Below are 20,116 nucleotides of genomic sequence, written 5' to 3'. Positions count from 1 at the left end.
ACCATAATTTCTCCTCAGTGTTGCCAGAAACAAGGATATAAATTAAAATAATAAAATCACATGACAGTATAACAATTACCATCTTCGTAGTTCATGGAACGAACATTTCTGTGTCTTGACATTCTGATTTCAATACGAATACTATAAAACTGTTTCTACAAACACTTTCGACATTTTTGTCGACCTGTGACAATACCCCTAGCTTTAAATCCGCATCTTCGAATTAACACAAAACAATACGATAAACTTACACTGGTAATTGAGCTAAATGACATAGGTTATTTTTACTGTAAAAAATATTCTGATGTTTATTTATATATTTCTATTTTTACTTTTTTCTGTTTTCCTTTTTACGAATGTTACTAGTGCAGAGCTATCACCCGGAATCGAGCTAAAAACAAACAATTAACTCACGTGTCTGGTAACTTTCTTATGTACAAGGTATAGATATAAATGGGGCTGTGCATTAATTCATTTTAGTTCTTGTCAAAGCTTTTTAGTGCAGAATCGCAATGTTATACAGTAGCATTATCATCAGTTGTACTAACTTTAAACATAAATTTATTACTTATGCCATGCATTTATAAGTCTACACACATGCTACAGTATAGTAGATCTATCTAACTTTCCTACTAAAACGAAAAAAAAGATAAGATAAGATAAATTTTATTTTGAGTCAGCAAGACAAATAACAATACAACATAAGCACTCTAGGTGCTTTTGAACCGACTATATTAAAAAAAAAAAATGAAAACCAAACACCTTTCTATGAAACAGCGCCTTAGCCACACTGAGGCAAACCGAGGCAGCTGCCTCGGTTAAAATTTGAGGAGCCAAAAAAAAGTAAAAAGTATAGGCCTATCACACTGATGAAAAATTCAGTTACAAAACTTCAAAAAAGTATATTAATATGAATAGAATATATCAGAATATCATTTGCCTCATTAATTCCTTGAGGCAAGGTGAGGTAGAAATCCTAGCAGATATATTGATAGCCATGCCAGGCCCTTGCCCCATCCCCAGTTTGCTTATAAGTGACCTATACTCATCAAAGTTAAACCCAATTGTTTATTATCATTATCAAATTTAAAACCCAAAACACACCAGTGGCCACTCTTTCATACCGATATTTCACAATTTTCCAGGGGAAGAGTCCCCTGACCCCACTAAAATGAGGGTACTCCTATACCTTAAACTTAAGACTATAAAATACACAAGAAGCCACCACTTTATATCTGTATTTCATTTTTCTCAAGTGAGAGAGCCCACTAACCCCTCTAACACGAGAGGGTTTCCCATTCAGTACCTAAACATTTACACCAAACAATGCACCACCATTTCGTATCTGTATTTCAAAATTTTCCAGGAAGAGAGCCCCCTGACCCCAATACAATGGTGGGGGAACACCCTCCCATACTTTAAAATCTAGACCATACCTGTATTTCAGTTCTATTCAGCGAGAGAGGCCCCTAAATTGGACCCCCTACAGTACCTCATAATCAAGACAAAAAATGCACCATAGGCCACCATTTCGAATCTGTATTTCAAAATTTTCCAGGAAGAAAGCCCAATGGCCCCACTAAAATGAGGGGGAAATCCCCACCATACCTTAAACTTTAGACCTAAAAATGCACCAGAGACCACCATTTCCTACCTGTATTCAAAAATTTCTATGGGGAGATCCCCCTGACTCCGCCCCGGCCCCCACACAACATGGACAGAGCTCCCTCCCGTACCTACCCCATCTCGGCCTATATAAACTAATAAACTACTAGTAAACTGACGAATACATGTTCTTGTATGTCTTTATTGCTGGTTTTCTAATTTTATTGCCTTTTAGTTACAAAAATGATTCAATTATCCTTGTTATCAATATTTCTTTCTTAAAATATGAAAGTAGAACTGTGATAAATAGGGCTAAAAGAACGATTTTAACTGTTATATAACACAGTCTGAGAGGGCTCCAGAACGCACCAGAGCCTTCCTGGGGACAAATATTCCAGGGGGGAGGGTATGCCCCCGGATCACCTAGATTGCCCCGGTTAAAATTTGTGTCTGGCTACGGCACTGTGAAAAGAAAAGATTTTTTTTTTTTACTGTCAAACAATCCAGTTCCATATATCAATTTCAATGTAAGATCAAGAAAATTAAAAAAATTCAGTCGTCAATGCAGTACACAGGTCGGAGACTTCCCCTGGATTTAGAGACAGTCTCTCGATCTAAACACTGTCTCTCGTTTGAAAGACAAAATGTCTTTTGATCGAAAGACTGCATTTAGCTTATTTAATACTTATTCATGGAAACAACTTGTTATTTCAAGTAAACTTTACAAGAAACACATTGTCATAGAAGTTTACTTAAGCATTTACATACAATGGGAAATTGAAGGTTTAGAGTGGGTGTTGAGATATATACCAAAATCTTTATCCTGCAATAATAAGATCTGACAACTTTTACACATTTTGACATCTATCAGGTATGTCAGATCTTGTCTAATCCCTGTCATGGCTCGTGTAAATGTATCGGTCGACAAAGTTCATTGTCATATTAAAGTCTACAAATGACAAAGAATCAAATGAATCAACACTGCTGACAATTTTAAAGTAACACACTTTCTTCAACTGCTTAGATCAAGATTATGTAATAACCAAAAACTTCATCTTTTTCTTGTTTCTTTCAGCTGTATGTGTCACTGTTTTGCCCATGTTAGATATGTTAAATTAATCTTCAACTTAGAGATATCAAGTACTCTTTTTTATGCCCCCGAAGGGAGGCATATTAGTTTTCAACTGTCCGTCCATCCGTTAGTTCGTTCGTCACAACGTTAACTTTTTGCATGAAGGCACTTTACTCGCGAACCACTGCACCCAGGACCTTCAAACTTCACATGCTGATAGTACTTATTGAGTACACGCCCCTACTGACTTTGGGGTCACCAGGTCAAAGGTCAAAGGTCAAGGTGCTGCGGGGGCATTTGTCACCATTAGTGACAGCTCTTGTTAGATATCTGTAAATCGTTTTAAGATATGTAGAAAATACATTAAATGAAATCTTAAAATATAATTATGGCATAGTAATATCATCAAATACACTATGTTTCAAGATAGCACTAAATGCATTTAAAGATAACATAAAATGCTTTAGAGGTATCACAAAATGAATTTAAGATAACACAAAGAGTTGATAAACGACACCCGGTACTTAACTATTAACAATTAAACGATTACATCACTACATATTAAAATGAAATTTTACATTATTTATCTGTCATTATATATTCTGGAACTCATCCGTAGGTTAAATTTAGTGCAAGACTTAGTGCTTTACATATTTTTGGCATGATAATTTTTCTCTTCTGATTTTAACATGCAATTTACTTCCATAATCATTTCCAGCTTTTCGGCTAATTGTGCACCAATACCCAAAGTATCTTGCATATCTCAATGTTAACTGCAGAAACTAATGCTCAGACTTGCACTGTGATAGGCCGTATACCTAGCAGTTGAAAGGGTAAAACATGTTACATGGTCTCTTTCATTGCAGTAACTTTCTCGTGTTGTTGCCATTCAAAACAACAACAGTGAGACAGTTTTTCGGCTGTTTACCGTAGTCGTGTTTCATTTTCTTGTTTTGTGTTTCAGCGATTTTTGATGTCAACAGCACAGAAAATGAAGCCAATTGTGATTGTGACTGGAAACCTAAATAAACTGAAGGAATTTAAACAGATCCTTGGACCCGACTTCCCTCATGAGGTATGGTTTAAATTTTATACACAAATCCATACATCAGTTTTGATAACATTAAGGCTACACTAGTCGTTGCTTTTCAGCTATAGTTGTAGCTACCGACTAGATAATCTTTCTTTTTTTTTTTTAGAAAAAATAATTCTGTTATGTTTTCTGACTTCATCAGTTTTGGCTCTGAATGTTTTTGAGAAGAAAAGGGACATAATCATTCAAACTTAGAATAGCCACAGGAACTGTTGTCTCCTGTGAACAAAACAAATGGTCTGAACACAGACTACTGTAAATGGTGACTTCAGCATAGCGATGCAATATTTTATCACTTATATTTCTTGTGAGAGAGACATTTTTATTTTGCTGGCTGTATTGAGCTTTACTCTTGTAAGAAAGTATATCTTGACCTTTTATTTAACCTTTAGCCTGCTGGCAGTAAGCGATTCTGCTTTTGCAACCAGTGCAGACCAAGATCAGCCTGCACATCCGTGCCAGCTGATCTTGGTCTGCGATGTTCGCTATTCACTCATAGTAAATTTTCACTGAACACCCCTTCGAATAATAAATGGTACTGCCCAAATTGAATGATAGGCCAGTCCATTATAGAAATTTATTTAATGTTATTTGTTAAACAAATGATCAAGGCCTTCGAGTGGTTTATCGTCTGATTTATCATGGTTCAGAGTTCAGATGCGTAGGAATGTAACCACGAGTGCGTTAGCCCGAGTGGTTAAATACTGAAGCATCTGAACAATGAACCGTGGTAAATTAGACGATAAATCACAAGAAGGGCTTGATTGTATTCATTCTGACATGCTCATTGACATATTATGATAAATATTATGCTGGATTTCATTTACCCGAGGAGTAATGTATCGGACGTCATGCGGCAATTTGACGTCATAATGCTCTCTTACCGGTCCGCGCGTCAACCGTTGTTTATCGCAGAATATACCGAGCTTGATTTCCTTCTTTGTTTAACTGGAAATCAAATCGAGTCATGTTAGAATTATGTATTACTTGACTTGACTTGGATATAGCAATTTTCTTACGTTTGATTGTATACCTAGATAACGAGCCAGGATATAGATCTACCAGAGTATCAAGGGGAACCAGACGAGGTGGCCACAGAGAAAAGTAAACTGGCAGTCCAGCATATAAAGGGGCCATGTCTAGTTGAAGATACCAGTCTTTGTTTCAATGCACTAGGAGGTTTACCAGGACCATACATTAAATGGTTCCTATCCAAAATTGGTCCTGAAGGTAATTTTTAATAATATCAACTGAATGTAAGCATACCTTGAAAATGTTTAATTTTACTGTTGATTAAATAGGTGTCAATGTTAAACATATACCTCTACATATGAGCATTGCTTTCATGTTATATATGGAAGGAGAGGTAGTAAAACACTATTTGCTCGAGCATGGACAGCTCAAGGAATTCATCTGGTTCTGATCCATTTTCGCAGAATTTTCTATAATTGGAACCCTGGATTACCTGAGCATTTTTATGCCCCCGAAGGGAGGCATATAGTTTTTGAACCGTCTATCGGTCTGTCAGTCTGTCGGTCTGTCCGCAATTTTCGTGTCCGGTCCATATCTTTGTCATCGATGGATGGATTTTCAAATAACTTGGCATGAATGTGTACCACAGTAAGACGACGTGCAGTGCGCAAGACCCAGGTCCGTAGCTCAAAGGTCAAGGTCACACTTAGACGTTAAAGGATAGTGCATTGATGGGCGTGTCCGGTCCATATCTTTGTCATCGATGGATGGATTTTCAAATAACTTGGCATGAATGTGTACCATAGTAAGACAACGTGTCACACGCAAGACCCATGTCTGTAGCTCAAAGGTCAAGGTCACACTATGTTAAAGATCATTTTTCATGATAGTACATTGATGGGCATGTCCGGTCCATATCTTTGTCATTCATGCATGGATTTTAAAATAACTATGCATGAATGTGTGACACAGTAAGACGATGTGTCGCGCGAAAGACCCGGCTCCGTAGGTCAAAGGTCCTAAACTCTAACATGGGCCATAACTATTCATTCAAAGTGCCATCGGGGGCATGTGTCATCCCACGGAGACAGCTCTTGTTTCACATCCTCTTGCGACCTGAAGTGATTAATATTGTATAGCCGTGTGTTAAAAGACCAAACTGATCTATTGTTATTATTCTGCAAAGTCAAACAAGGACAAATCAGTGGTTAAGAATTTAAGATAGCCTCTACAGTGCCTTTTGGCTTGCCTATGTACAGCCTGTCAGGATAGGATTTAGTCATGTTACTGCATTTAGATCTTCCTAGCAAGTCTGGTGATTTACCACTTCACCACAGTAACACTTCTTTTTTAAAAGGTAGAGAATGTAGCCCTAGCCTACTCTTGGGGATAATTAATGCATTACTTTTTTAATTGGGGAAAACATTTGCTGAAAGGAAATTAAGAATTATTGGACAGTACAAAAAGCTTTATAATGAGCAACAGTTCACTATATCCTTGCAATATTGCCATGTATTTATTTCTTTTGCAAATTGGGGTAAAATAAGCAAACAAAACCATTATCCAACCCTGTCTGTTGCATAAATCGTTGTCTTAAAACAGTCCCTTTTCACTGTATTTAAGAACTAGATTTTGTCATGGAGAATGACTTTTTCATACATTAATAACACAAGTTAAAACTAAATTTCAGGACTATACAAATACATACGATAATTATGAAATTCATTTGCCTGAAATGTATTATCTACACAATCTCTACACTACTTAGTACCGGTACTTTGTACTAAAGATACAAATGATTTAATATTTGCCAGGATTACACAAGATGTTGGCAGGCTTTGAGGATAAGTCAGCAGAGGCTGTTTGTGTATTTGCATATTCCTCTGGGGTACCAGACAGTAAACCCGAGCTATTTATAGGCCGGACACCAGGCACCATAGTTGAACCAAGAGGACCTAGAGACTTTGGCTGGGACCCATGTTTTCAGCCAGAGGGATATACTCAGACCTATGCAGAAATGCCAAAGGAGGAGAAAAACAAAATCTCTCACAGAGGTAGAGCAATGGAACTGTTCAAGAAACATTTTGCAGAGAAGAAGAAGTAGTGATTGTTGTAAAACAGTTGTGAGAGCTGAGCATAATGTGAGATTTTAAATGACTTCTTCTATTGGGATTTTTCCTAAACTTGCACTACAAGATCTCAGTAACATTGCTCAGTCTATTTCAGTTTTATATGAGGGTTTCATGCTGCTAATTTGGTACTAACATATACAAAAAATGAAAAGCAGACAAGATTGTCATAATGAAAAGGTTAAACAGAAATGAAGTGTTAATTTTGAAGGACTGTTTGTTCGGAGGATTCTGACATTAGCTGCTTTCTCTTTTTTATAGGTAATAAATATTTCATAATATGTATCACTCCACTAAGTTGTGCAATATTTAGCCCTTGTATAGAAGTTTTAGAAATTGTGTTCAAAGCTGCAAATACGTACTTTTTTTTTCTGAAAAAAAAATGCAGTCTTATTTTTTGGTAATGTTTGTTGAAAAGATGTGAAAACACCAGTCACTGGACAATAACTTTAATTTGCAATAACTCAGGAAAGTTCATTTTATAGGGTCCTCGTAAGTAAGTCTAGTTTGTCATTAACATGAGTAATATTTTCTGAAGGAACATTAGACTTACAGCGTGTATCATTTTAACAGCAAAAAGTTTTAGCAGTTCTGTATATTTTAACTCACCTGTGCATGTAATGCAAGGTTGAGCCATTGTGATCGTTTTTTTCATCGATCTTCTGCCTGTGTTATTGTCTGTTGAAACTTCATAACTTCTCTAAAACTGTCTCCGGAATTTAGATGAAACTTTATATAAGAGGTCCTGAGGTAATGGGAATAGGAATTTAAAATACTACAAAATTCTTTGTTGCCATGATTGCAAGTTTATTTTACTCAATAGAATCTTCTTGAAAACTACCTTGCAGAGTTGACTAAAATCTAACAGAAAAGACATTGAGGGAGATGGCATTCAGAATCTTAAAGAAGAGTTTTGATCCATTTAAAAATGTGGCTGCACTTTTATTACATGTACTTCTTCTTCAAAAGTGCAAGATGCAGATGTAAGATATTTACATATTTAAGCTAATGGTGCTCTACCAAGTTTGTTCAATTTGAGGTAACATTCCACATATTCATGTACAGGAACAACTTTAAATGGCATCTTCTTTGAAATGGATTTACAGATTTCACAAAATATGTGTTGAAGCATCAATGTGTGAAGCCTTGCAAGGCAGTTCAAGCCATGACCTATTTTGCCCTACCCAAAGGGATTATCAGTTTTATCAGATAATCTTCTTTACCAAAAGAGCAAAGCTTACATCTAAAATGTTCTAGCTAGAACATCTCTTCCTGTTACATTAATCTTAAATTTCCATTCTCAGAGCCTCTGTGACTAAGTGGTTAAGGTCGCTGACTACAGATCACTTACCATTGAAAACATTCCTTCGAGTGTAGAATTCTTCAGATAAGGAAGCCATGGCAAACAGTTGGCTTATGGAAGGTCAGCGGTTCTAAGCAAATGCCCTCCCATGCTGGGGTCTTCCTCCACCATCTAGAAAAGTTGCCACATGACCTTCTTTGTGTAGACATAACTCAAAATGCAATCAAAAAAAAATCCATTCTGATCTCAAAACTTGTTTTTCGAGAAAATTTGCTATACCTAAAATACAGCAGAATTCACAAGTATCGGTCAAACAACTTACGTCTTTAATTCTTTACTGAGTTTTGGAAAATACATTATATTTATTGCAATATTCATAAATTAGATTATTTTAATGCATAAACAAGTCAATATTATATATTAATGATAATTTTTATTATTTCTTGACTACTTACATACATGTAAACTGCGGGTCCATAGTTTGTGTGGTATGACCAATCTATATTCAACACATATACTGGGCTGATAAGTCATAAAATTAAACTATGAAAATGCCATTTCTGATGCCATGTAATAAAACACTTTTTGAATGGCTTGCCAGTCAATAGTCACAACTATTGGCTGGCAGGCTATTCTGTAAACATACACGCAATAACTCAAAAGTAGTGTCACACTCGCAGAGCCTTTGTGTTCTGTATTTATAACTCTTCAGCAAAAATGTTATGGGTTAAACAACATAGATATATAGATTTTATTTGTAAAAGGGCAATATACCTATCAGAACACAATATATATATATATATATATATATATATATATATATATATATATATATATATATATATATATATATATATATATATATACAGTGATTAATTTGAAAACATGTCAATGGCATATCATACACATATTATACAAACAGATCAAAATACATTGTTTTAACAAAGTTACCAAATATTGAGAGGACATGGTTAATGTTGGTAAAGTATAACACATCTTTTTTTGAAACTTTTAAATATATACATTGCTAGATTTTTGACTATCCATATGTTGTCTGATTGAAACAATTCTTTAAATTTTAGAGTATTCGAATTTTTCCAGTAGTATTTTTGCCATATGCATATGTTGAATATCTTGATAGATGGGGCATTCAGTAAGAAATGGAATTCGTCCTCCAAAGTATTGCTTAACTTACATATTCTCTGGTCAAACGCTATATTATTTGGCTTTTGCCATGATATTGTGCATATCAAGGGAACTGGAGTTTCTAATTTAAGAGATGAATCCAATGAAACCATCTTTGAACTTTAGCTACACAGTAAATCTTTATGATACCAGCTTAGTTTCTGGTGTTTCTGTAGAATATTTTGCCATAAACTGTTCAGCAGTTGGTTGTATCACATTAATATTGGCGAGTCTGACAAGAAGTTTCCGGTAATCTCCACTGGTATCGTCATATATAGCTCGTGACAGACCCTTGTGGTACTTCTCCAGGTATTTCTCTGCTATGTCTTGAAGGTCAACCTGCAAATAGGTTAAAGATATACAATGGAACCCGCCTAGACTGGAACCCGTGAAAATCAGAAACCTCTCCAACTTTGACCTAATTTCATTACAAAACAACCCCTGTAGACCAGAACCCAGCTATTCAGGAAAATGAAAACAAATTCAAACCAAACCTTTGTTTATCAACACAAAATTACACCTGTAAACGGAACAAATTCAAAGGCAATCAGAATTTCTGCATTGGCCTGTTATCATGACTACCTCTCCAAAAAAAACCTCCAAACCATACTTTTAGTCTGGTCGGGAGGGTGGTCAGTTTAGATGGGATCCACTGTATGCTATCCATCTTTTACTAAAATAAATTGTCACTAAAAGTTGGTTTAAATCCAGAAAATCATATACTGCAGAAAATTAACATGTAGAGCTGCCATCACAATTAGATATTACCTATTAAGGTACATGTATCTGGTCCATAAATAAGTAAGTTCTATACAACAGTGCTATTAAAATATATCAAATATTGATGCCTGGTAAGCTCATATAATTTTGGTATCATTTGAAAGTGTATTGTCTTTTTAGTCTTTTTTATGCCCCCGGCATCTACTGATGTGGGAGGCATATAGTGATTGTTCTGTTTGTTTGCCTGTCCGTCTGTTCGTCCGTCCATACGAGGTTAACCAAATGGGACCGTTTTGTCTAGCATCAATACCCCTCACTGGAATGACTTGATACTAATGCAGATGTAACCTGTGACCATTCCTCATCTTTAAACATCACCTGACCTCAGTTTGACCTTGACCTTGACCTCGTTTTGGACTTAGGTTGCTTTATATGGGCCATCTCTTGGTTAACAAAAATTGGGACCGTTTCGTCTAGCATCAGTACTGCTTACAAGAATGAATTGATACTAATACAGATGTAACCTGTGACCATTCCTCATCTTCAAACATCACCTGACCTCAGTTTGACCTTGACCTTGTTTTGGACTTGGGTTGCTTTGTATTGACAAGGATGCCACCGGGGGGCATCAAGCGTTTATTGAACGCAGCTCCTTGTTACTTTATAATTTTCAGCGGTTATTACAGTGAAAGAGTATATTTCACAGTCAAAAAACTTTAATGTAATGATTTGTGCATATTATTATGGTCATTTTATGTACCAATTCTTGTTCAGCAGACTCAACTCTTTCAAATGATACAAAAAAAAACCATGAGGTCACCAGGCATCGAAATGTTACCTATTTGTGGATCAGATACCTTAACAGCCGTTTGTTAAAAGAACTTATCAGTATCTTTATATATTTGCATTACATATTCATACTGTGTTTACATATACGTGGGATATACATTAACCCTTAACCTGCTATATTTCTATAATGGACTGGTCCATCTTTCAATTTGGACAGTACCACTTATTACTCAAAGAGGTTTTCACTGAAAATTTACTGACTGAATAGCGAACAGTGCAGACCATGATCAGACTGCATGGATGTGCAGGCTGATCTTGGTCTGCACTGGTCGCAAAGGCAGAATCACTTGCCGCTAGCAGGCTAAGGGTTAAACATAACATACAGTATTGTTACTACACACAGATATCTTTATAACATGTTTAAATACATTATTATTTTCATAATTGTTCACATTTGCAAGAATGAAATTTTGGCAAAATATTATCTTCCAAGGATACAGACCAGAAGATTAACCTTTAGCCTCCTGGCAGCAATTGATTCTGCCTTTGCGACCAGTGCAGACCAAGATCAGCCTGCGCATCCATGCAGGCTGGTCATAGTCTGCACTGTACGCTAATCAGTCAGTAAATTTTCATTAAACACCCCTTCAAATAATAAATGGTACTGCCCGAATTGAAAGATGGACCAGTCCATTTTAGAAATTTAGCAGGGTAAAGGATAATTATGATGCTCAAAAGTTTTTAGTTTTGACTACAGGTGCCTGAAATTTGAAAAAAAGTTTATGAGCTATTCATCAAAAAAAAAATTGCATTTTGTTTTTAATTTTACATTACATTATACATTTAATTGCACATTTATATTTTTTTTTATCTTTTAAGTTTGTTATTAAAAGTGAAAAAAAATTATTGTGTTTGCTTTTATTATTATTCATACCATATTTATGAAAAGTAATCTTTAATTTAAAATGGCACACAAATTAATAATATATTGATCCACAGGAACAACAACACCAACTTAAAGCAGACCTGTCTAGATTTTATGCAAACAACTTTGCCTTCTTTTGCCACCTTCTTTTGATATATTTTATTGTCCAGGCTGATCATGGTCTGCACTGTTTGCTATTCAGTCAGAAAATTTTCAGTGAAAACCCCTTTGAATAATTAGTGCACTGTCCAGATTGAATGTTAGACCAGTCTATTTTAGAAATTTACCTGGGTAAAGGTCAGTACTATAAACACCATAGTCCTTTCTCAACTTACAAATCTTGAGTACCAATTCACCATACTGCAGCAACTCCTTAGTTACAGAAGACCATAAATGATATATTTGAGCCGCACCATGAGAAAACCAACATAGCGCATTTGTGACCAGCATGGATCCAAACCAGCCTTCACATCTGGGCAGGATCCATGCTGTTCGCTAACGGTTTCTGTAATTCCAATAGGCTTTGAAAGTGAACAGCATAGATCCTGACCAGACTGCGCTGATGCGCAGGCTGGTCTGGGTCTATGCTGGTCGCAAACGCACTATGTTGGTTTTCTCATGGTGCAGCTCAAAAAATTATTTTCAGTTATAAACAAAGCAGAAATAACTGGAAATACTTGTGTTTGTACTACTCAACATAATGTATTAATGAACCTACCAATTTGTTATGTTTCATATAAAAACTGTTTTCAATGCAGCACCAATATGACATGTTCTAACCAGTCCAATACTGTTTCTCATTTGCATAAAAGTATCTTATTAATAAGAGTACAGCACTAAATGCTGCACCAGTTAAAACTATAATTCTATACTGGTTAGTATTATATTGGTATAGAACTACTAAGTGTGGAATCGGTATTTATTAACACAATTTTTTCATACGGAAACTGCATGTGGATCTGTGTTAACAATGTTCTCATGTAGCTGTAATTTTTAGTCAATAAATGGGCCATAACTCCAGAAAAAAATTGAACTTAAAATTCCTATAGATAATAAGCTTATGTTCACTTCATGTTGATTAAATATAGCCTGTTTCAATTTATTTGGATGGTAACTGTAGGTGGAGTCGAGTACACGATGTACAGATGCAGATGTAATATATTAGATTCAAAAACCTATACTGTGTTGGTGCGCCGTAAAACACAAATAAATAAATAAATAGATTCAAAAAAAGGCTTTAACTTCAGGAAAAATACAACCTAAGGTGCTGACAATCAACACATGTCCACTTCATGTTGATGTATACCAAGTTTCATTGCAGTTTGTTGAAACAATGGTACAGATGTAGTTGTCCTATTTCAAAGTCCAAAAAGGGCCATATCTCAACAAAACGTTATCTGCTATGAAGGTCCCTACACGGTAAACATTTCGCCACTTTATGTTGACGATGTATACCAAGTTCCATTTCATTTGTATTGAAACTTTAGTAGGAGTTGAGTACATAATGTTACGATATAGCTGCAATATATGGAAGTCCAAAAATAGCCATAAGTCTAAAAAGATCAATCTGACCTATAAGCCCTAATAATTTGCACAAGGCCACTCTATTATCATGATGTATACCAAGTTTCATTGCAATTGGATAGAAACCGTAGGATGAGTTGAGTACCCTAAGTACATATATAGTTTTAATTACTTCAAAAGATATGACATGAACCTGATGCAACCGATCTCGAACGTAAAAAAACCCAGCTAAGTTGCTACTAATCGTTGATTAACAGAAAGGACTTCTTACTTCGCAATGATTGACAACTAACTGCATAAGTCGTTCATCATCTGTTCCTGCCCCCTTCATAGACTGGTAGAAACACTCGGCAAAATATTCCAGTGGATCTATCACATAACGTGCTGAAAATAAAAAATGATTCTCCCGAATTGCTCAACTACTAGCAATTTCTCGGTAAATCGATCAAAGCTGTATATAAGGCGTTCTATATGAGAATTGAAAAATCTCTTGTCTTTGGTTGTTTCAATAGATTCAAATTACGAAAAGACTGGATTAGCTCACCAAAATTGCAAATCGGGCGTATGAGAAATTGACACGTATAATAACCAATTAATCAACAAACCTTCAACCATAAGGAAAAGAAAGAAATATAATTAGAAAAAAAAATCTATTTTTAAACTCTGAAATAACACCATCAATGTTTATACCTATTGCTAGATAAGCTTCCCTGAGATTTCCACTTGTCTCGGACCAGATTGCTGACAAAATGTCTTGTTTGTCCATGAGTTTGTACGCCTGGAATACTGCCTGTAAATGAGGTACACTGCGACACACTAAAATTCTGTTGAACACGGATTCATCTGTACCTATCTTCTTAACACCAGCCTGAAAAAAGGTCTTATATGAGTACCGACTAATGCCAAAATTAAAGACATCAGTAAAAATATACCAAACAGGAGTGGCAAACTCACAATATACGCCCCTTGTGTAATCAAATTACTTTTTTACACCACCTATAGCATGTATTGAGTAGACTAATTGTCAATTTTCTCAATTTCTACTAATTCAAGGGCAATAACTCGACAGAAACATTAAGCACAGCCACATTGTAACTGAACCTGGCAAATATGATATGACCATAAACATGTGGTGAACATTGATAAGGAATACTAGTATTCAAATCAGAGAACGGACACTGTCAATTTTCAGTATTTGAAGGTTCGTAACTTCATAGCTTCTGGGAATATCCAGTTGGTTGTCTAACTTACCAGAGACGTTATGCTCATAAATATTGTGACAACGGATACAAAACTGCTCAAATTAAAGTGTCCATTGACAAGTGGTCTAACCTTTCGCAAGTCATCTGCATCCTTTTTCACTAAAGCTTGATCTATGACCTGGTCTTCACTCCTGTTCCCTTGTGCAATACCAACAAGAACACGCCGGAAGTGGCCACTTGTGTCGCCCTCAAGATCCGCCACAAGGTCTTTCTTGAAGCCTGTAAGTTTGGGGAACTTAAATTTAGTGCTAATTGATCCACCAAATCCGTAGCAGGATTTTTTTTCGTGAAATTAAGCGTTTCTTTTACTAAATCCAAATATTTTAAAGGTATATGATCTGACTGAATTTTAAGGCAGTGGACCCGTAATGACAATCGGCACGTTATATATTTTCCGTATGTGATTTCGGCGTTCTCTGTTTCTTACGGAAAGCTATGTGTGCGTTGAACTATGTTTAAGTCCGAAGAATACCGAATATTGCATGGCGAGAAGGCGCGGTACCAAATGTCATTACGGGTCAATAACTTTAATGTCAATTTTCATGACCAAAAATATGTTGTTGCATTTTTAGTTACAATCTATTATGAGCGCATTAGGTTGGAAGGTATTAAGTATAGCACATCTTTCACCTTTGAATTACTCATCTTACTGTAAGAAAATTACGTACTTGAGCATTTTAAAGACATTGAACGTCCACTGAGATCCAAAGGATCGATAGTTCTACTCCGAGATAACCGGAATTCGACTGAAAATGGTATTTTGTGCACGTGTTTTCGAGACGAGACTTGGAAATGTCTTAGAGATAGCCGGAATTATGAGATGAGCTAGTTCGAGATATCAGATTTCAACTATACTTTTAAATACTTGCGTTCTGTGTACGCCTGTTTAATAGCTGCTATTTCATCGTTGGTACTGGTGCACAATATCTCTATCAGCGTTGTTTCATTTGTACCTAGACCCTGTAAAATGCAAGTAGCAAATAGTCCTAACCGCTCACTACAGTTCTATTCATAAATATTTTAAGAATATCAACATTCAAGGGTATTATTTATTAAAAAGTTTTTCACAATCACTAAACAGACACTCATTGCTCATTGACACAACTAGGAACAGAGCACAAACTCTTTCGATGCTACGTCTTAATAGGCCCCTCTGTGCATTGCTGAGACCAAGTCACTGCCCCTTTAATGACAGAGAACCGGAAGGAACGTCATACTTACTCGACAGCAACTCACACAACCATAAAAATGGCCAGATAGTACGCAGCAGGCAGTTTTTACCGCGGACTTTACCATGAATGAAGGACGGTACTGTATTTTCGGGTATTTTGTGCTTTAACCGCGTATTCCAGATTATGAGATGCTGAGGACACAAAAGATAAACTGCATCCATTTCCTCGTGTAGACAGTTCACCTGGAAATTTGGCCAAGGAAGTAGTTGATATAGGAGCCTACAACTATTGCAGTGTGTTGATAGTAATTAAGCGCGAAGCTTGGTGTAAACAATAAGCTTGGAAATGTGGCCGAGGAAATGTAAGTACAAGAAATAAGGACTTGCATCCATTGCTTGGTGTAAACAGTAAGCTTGGAAAAGTGGCCGAGGAAATGTTCTAAGTACAAGAAATAAGAACTTACATCCATTGCGTGGTGTAGACAGTAAGCTTGGAAATGTGGTCGAGGAAGCAGTAAATACAAACACAGCTTCTCAAAATGTCCACTCAACTCGCTCTGTAAATCTTCGCCCAGCACCTAAATTAGAGAAAACTCTTGAGCAAGTATATTAAAAATATAAAGAGCATGGGGTAATGCTGGGTCTATTTGATTAATCAGCAACAGAAATGTTTTAAATACAACAAGAACTGGAAACATGTTTCACGTTCAGGTTGCTTTTTATTTCGTATCAATAATCAAGCTAATTACAAACATGTATAGAATTTTAATTGTAATGGTAGTATCTTAAAATAAAATAAGAGAAAAAAAAAAACCTGTTAAAACCCTATTTAAAGCCGTTGTATTTGTTAAAAGAATCGTCTTGATATAGATGATTTCTATACCTACCCTCCCATAACATGTTTTGTAATAATCTTTTATCTGCTGTAGTTCATGGTTGGTATGAGAACTTAAAACTTCTATAATGGCCTTCTCGTTTGTTCCTGAAAACAGTCGAGATCTTATTACACAATGTCCATTGTCAGGTGTTTTCGGTGTAAGGACGTGTATAACGTCAATGCGTTACGTCGTCTGCAAGTATTTGTTCAACTGTTTTATCATGTTTATTAACTATTTAACTTTAATTATTTAAACTGAATGTTTACTAGTTTTTACATGATTTTCTTTATTTTGCAGATTTGGACTTGGTTTTATTGTTTTAGGACTGATTACAAGAAATGAATGACGTTGACGTCATTATAGTCGCAGAGGTTATTTAGTGTGAAGTTTCTTGAAAAAAAAAATAGCACGTGTGAAAAACTGACGTATATGCACAAAGTGAAAGTGTATTTTGTTAAATTGTTTAAATACTTACCAAGTCCTTTCATAGCCTTCCTTAATTTAACAGCAGCGCGTTCTTTATCCAGATCACTTCCTTGACCAACAACTGTACCCTGTATTCAAAAACATTAACATAGGCCAATAATAAACCCAGAAGTAAAATGCAGAAAGTTGACTTTTCATGTTTTGTAGCTGTTGCTGCGTGTTGCATCAAGCATGCGTTTAAAAGACTTGATAATGTTTGAAACGAACACAAACAAATAATAAAAACGAACTTACTTGATATTCTATGTTGATAATTTTTGCATAAGAGTATGTCAAACATTTTGTCTCTTCTTGTTTGTAAGTATGATGTTACTTGTCGAATACAACCATTTTTACATTCATTACATTTCATCATGTTTTGTTAAATTAATTGTACAACGCCATTGAACATGTCATTGTACAGAAATATGCGTTTAATCAAATTAATCAGTTTTAGTTGCTTTGAATTTGCGAATTGCAAATAAAGTACTCGTCAGTATTAAACTGGTACCTGCAATGCACATGTTCCATAACTCTGTCTTGCTATTTTACAAAATTATGCTCCCAGTCTCACTTTCGACTTAGTAATTTAAAAGTGTTTATGTTAGCTGGTATCTTAGTACCCACAAATGAGAATGGATTAAAACTTCACACACACTTGTCAATTGTGATGATCTGACATGCAGTCACACAGGTTTCATAACTCTATTTTGCATGTTCACAAAATAATGCCACATTTCGACTGAGCAATTTTCAGTTAAGTTTTTGTAAGCTGGTATCTCGATATCAGAAACCATTAAAGGGGATGGTCCACTGTAATGATCTGACATGCATTGCACAGGTTCTATAACTCTGTTTTGCATATTTACAAAATTTTGCCCCTTTTCCACATAAAAATTCATTCATTCATTAACTTTCTTTAGTGACAAAACTGTTGAATGGTCGAGCGTTGCTGTCCTCCGAAAGCTCTTGTTCAAAGTTTTTATATATGTTTGGTCATTTGAGATCATGGAGTCCTTCCAGTTATACCTGTATTAAGCCCGTTGCTGGAGGGCGCTAAGGACACCGCACATTTCATTACCTCTTGTGATCAGACTCAATCAAATTTAGTCTTCTATTATATTTTGTTTGGTTGCATTCTGTGCTTCCAAAGGATCTTTTTGACAGATTTTATTGAACTTTTGTTGAATCAAACAAAACAAATATAGCAACATATGATTCGTTAGACACACCTGAGGATATTTCTCTATCTGTCTGTCTGTCCGCTTAAACACACGCCAGTTCTGTGTATATTCTTATATACTTTTTATTATTCATGTGTACTATTTTTTTCATATTCCTCACCACATGTATTTAACTATCAGAATATAGAAATCAAATGTTTATTTAAAGGCACATTCATAATTGAATACAATGCAGTAACAGCTTATTGTTAAAAAAATCCCAGTTTTAAGCGGCGGTACCCATTTGCACTGTGTTTAACTATGGGGTAATTGTTAAATATTTTCGGATATGACCTTTATGCTTAGTATATACCTTTAATTACACTTTGAAACTGTATCCCGACTACTGTTTGTACAGGAAAATCTACATAATTCCAATGATTAAGTCGTTTTGTAATTAATCAATTTGTTTATCAGTTTTCTATATTTAAAAATCGACCACTCACCTGAGTGTATCGCAGAGCCATTCCTAAAACATGTAGTTGTTTATTTACGTTTCTAACAGCTAAAATTCACACCGTTCATGATAATAACTAAAATTCACGAAGAAATATGAAATCAATATTTAAAGCAATAGATTATCAATATAGCGTACAGAAAGCGCTTTTGATCATACCGATCGATTGAAAACCCATCTTTCATTTTTTATCAACCGTGCATAAGAAGTACACATAACAAACCTTATAACGGGACACTTACGGTTTTTTTTAACTTAAGGAGCGGAATCTGGGTCTTGGGATGTCGGGACGAGGGGGGTGTTAGGGTTAACTTTTGGTACTTTTAAAGTTTCTTTTTGTGTGATGTATAATGAGATGTTAAATGTGAATGTTTTGCTCTGTTCACTGTCTGTGGGAGAAACACTTACCGAAAAATTCATATTTTTAGTTTTGAATGAATATCCATCCCTGTTAAAAGATGATTATGTTACGTGAGCTGTTTAACTTACGGTTTCATTTGCAAGGGTTTTCTTTTTAAATTTTATTTTACAGGATTAATTCCTCAGAACGGATGACAAAAGGTGAAGAAATTTATGTAGAACATACTCTAGCACATTTTTTGTGTCGCCCTGGTACGTACGCCAATGCGCGCATACCAACGCGGCGAAACAAAACTAACAACGCGACATAACAAAACACAGAACGCGACACGGAACATAAAAAAAAAAAAAAAAAATAGCACCGCACCAAAACGAAAGGACATACTATGTAGTATTTTGTTGTTTCACGTTGGTGTGCGCGCCATTAACAAAAGTTCTGTGTTCTGTTTTAGCATTTTCAGTGGCGCCCACGCAAAGACGAACTTTGTCTTGCGTTGGAATTAGCACCAGGACGACACAACAAAATGTGCTGTTAAGCCACGCACACGTCCAACATCTTATTTCATTTTGGTACGGACGCAAACACGCCAAAACGAAATCTTTGTTAATGGAGCGCACACCGACGCGAAATAAAACGTTTCGTTCTGTCGCGCTGTTATTTTCATTTTGTCACGTTGGCGCGCGCGCCAAAAAGGCAAACTAAACTTACAAAATTTCGTTACCTGCAAGTTTGGCGTGACACAACAAAATGTGCTACATAAGCCACGCGCACACAAATGCGACATTTCGACATTGTTGCGTTATATTGGCGTAGCAAAACAAAAATAACAACGCGATAAAATGAAAATTAGAACGCGACAGTTAGAAACATTTTATTTCGCGTTGGCTTGCGCGCCATCAACAAAATTTCTTGAGCGCGCTGAAATGTTTTATTGTCACGTTCGTGTTGGTTTGCGCACTATTAGCAACTTGAACATTTCGTA

At 35.7% G+C, this 20,116-nt stretch overlaps 3 protein-coding genes across 4 annotated transcripts in view; 1 reads left to right on the top strand and 2 right to left on the bottom strand.

Annotated features, from left to right (window-relative positions):
* The window catches only part of LOC123524587 (HBS1-like protein), a 48,432-nt gene extending 48,196 nt beyond the window's left edge, over nt 1-236 (bottom strand). The window contains exon 1 of one of the 2 annotated variants that reach the window (XM_053538703.1): nt 80-236. In XM_053538703.1, coding sequence (XP_053394678.1) covers nt 80-122 — 43 coding nt within the window. In that variant the 5' untranslated portion in view covers nt 123-236. The remainder of the gene's footprint in view (nt 1-79) is intronic. The other variant, XM_045302881.2, reaches the window with a different exon arrangement.
* Nucleotides 237-364: 128 nt separating this feature from the next.
* Nucleotides 365-7,156, top strand: LOC123524589 (inosine triphosphate pyrophosphatase-like). The gene is made up of 4 exons (XM_045302883.2): nt 365-441; nt 3,642-3,752; nt 4,808-5,000; nt 6,557-7,156. Exons 1-4 carry the CDS (start codon nt 433-435, stop codon nt 6,844-6,846), a joined length of 603 nt encoding a protein of 200 aa, XP_045158818.2. The 5' UTR covers nt 365-432; the 3' UTR covers nt 6,847-7,156.
* A 1,873-nt stretch (nt 7,157-9,029) lies between these two features.
* LOC123524588 (annexin A13-like) lies at nt 9,030-18,878 on the bottom strand. Its single transcript, XM_045302882.2, has 9 exons — nt 18,763-18,878; nt 17,104-17,182; nt 16,638-16,732; nt 16,215-16,328; nt 15,449-15,539; nt 14,650-14,798; nt 14,008-14,185; nt 13,589-13,701; nt 9,030-9,698 (listed from the first exon to the last, which is right to left on the bottom strand). The coding sequence occupies exons 1-9, from the start codon at nt 18,781-18,783 to the stop codon at nt 9,501-9,503; spliced, it is 1,038 nt and encodes a 345-aa protein (XP_045158817.2). The 5' UTR covers nt 18,784-18,878; the 3' UTR covers nt 9,030-9,500.
* Between the last annotated feature and the right edge of the window lie 1,238 nt (nt 18,879-20,116).

The sequence above is a fragment of the Mercenaria mercenaria genome, chromosome 3, assembly GCF_021730395.1.
Source record: "Mercenaria mercenaria strain notata chromosome 3, MADL_Memer_1, whole genome shotgun sequence".
Classification (NCBI taxonomy): Eukaryota; Metazoa; Mollusca; class Bivalvia; order Venerida; family Veneridae; genus Mercenaria; species Mercenaria mercenaria.
The sequence above is the reverse complement of the archived record's forward strand: the minus strand, read 5'-3'. Positions and strand labels throughout refer to the sequence as shown.

Bases quoted from the DNA above. Each gene is read 5' to 3' on its own strand.
- LOC123524589 (XM_045302883.2), top strand. The intron at 3,753-4,807 runs GTATGGTTTAAA...TTGTATACCTAG, and splicing joins GACCCGACTTCCCTCATGAG to ATAACGAGCCAGGATATAGA. The intron at 5,001-6,556 runs GTAATTTTTAAT...AATATTTGCCAG, and splicing joins ATCCAAAATTGGTCCTGAAG to GATTACACAAGATGTTGGCA.
- LOC123524588 (XM_045302882.2), bottom strand. From the start codon at position 18,783: ATGGCTCTGCGATACACTCAG. The intron at 16,329-16,637 runs GTAGGTATAGAA...TCTCTAATTTAG, and splicing joins ACAAAACATGTTATGGGAGG to GTGCTGGGCGAAGATTTACA. The intron at 15,540-16,214 runs GTAAGTTCTTAT...TGCATTTTACAG, and splicing joins GTCTACACCACGCAATGGAT to GGTCTAGGTACAAATGAAAC.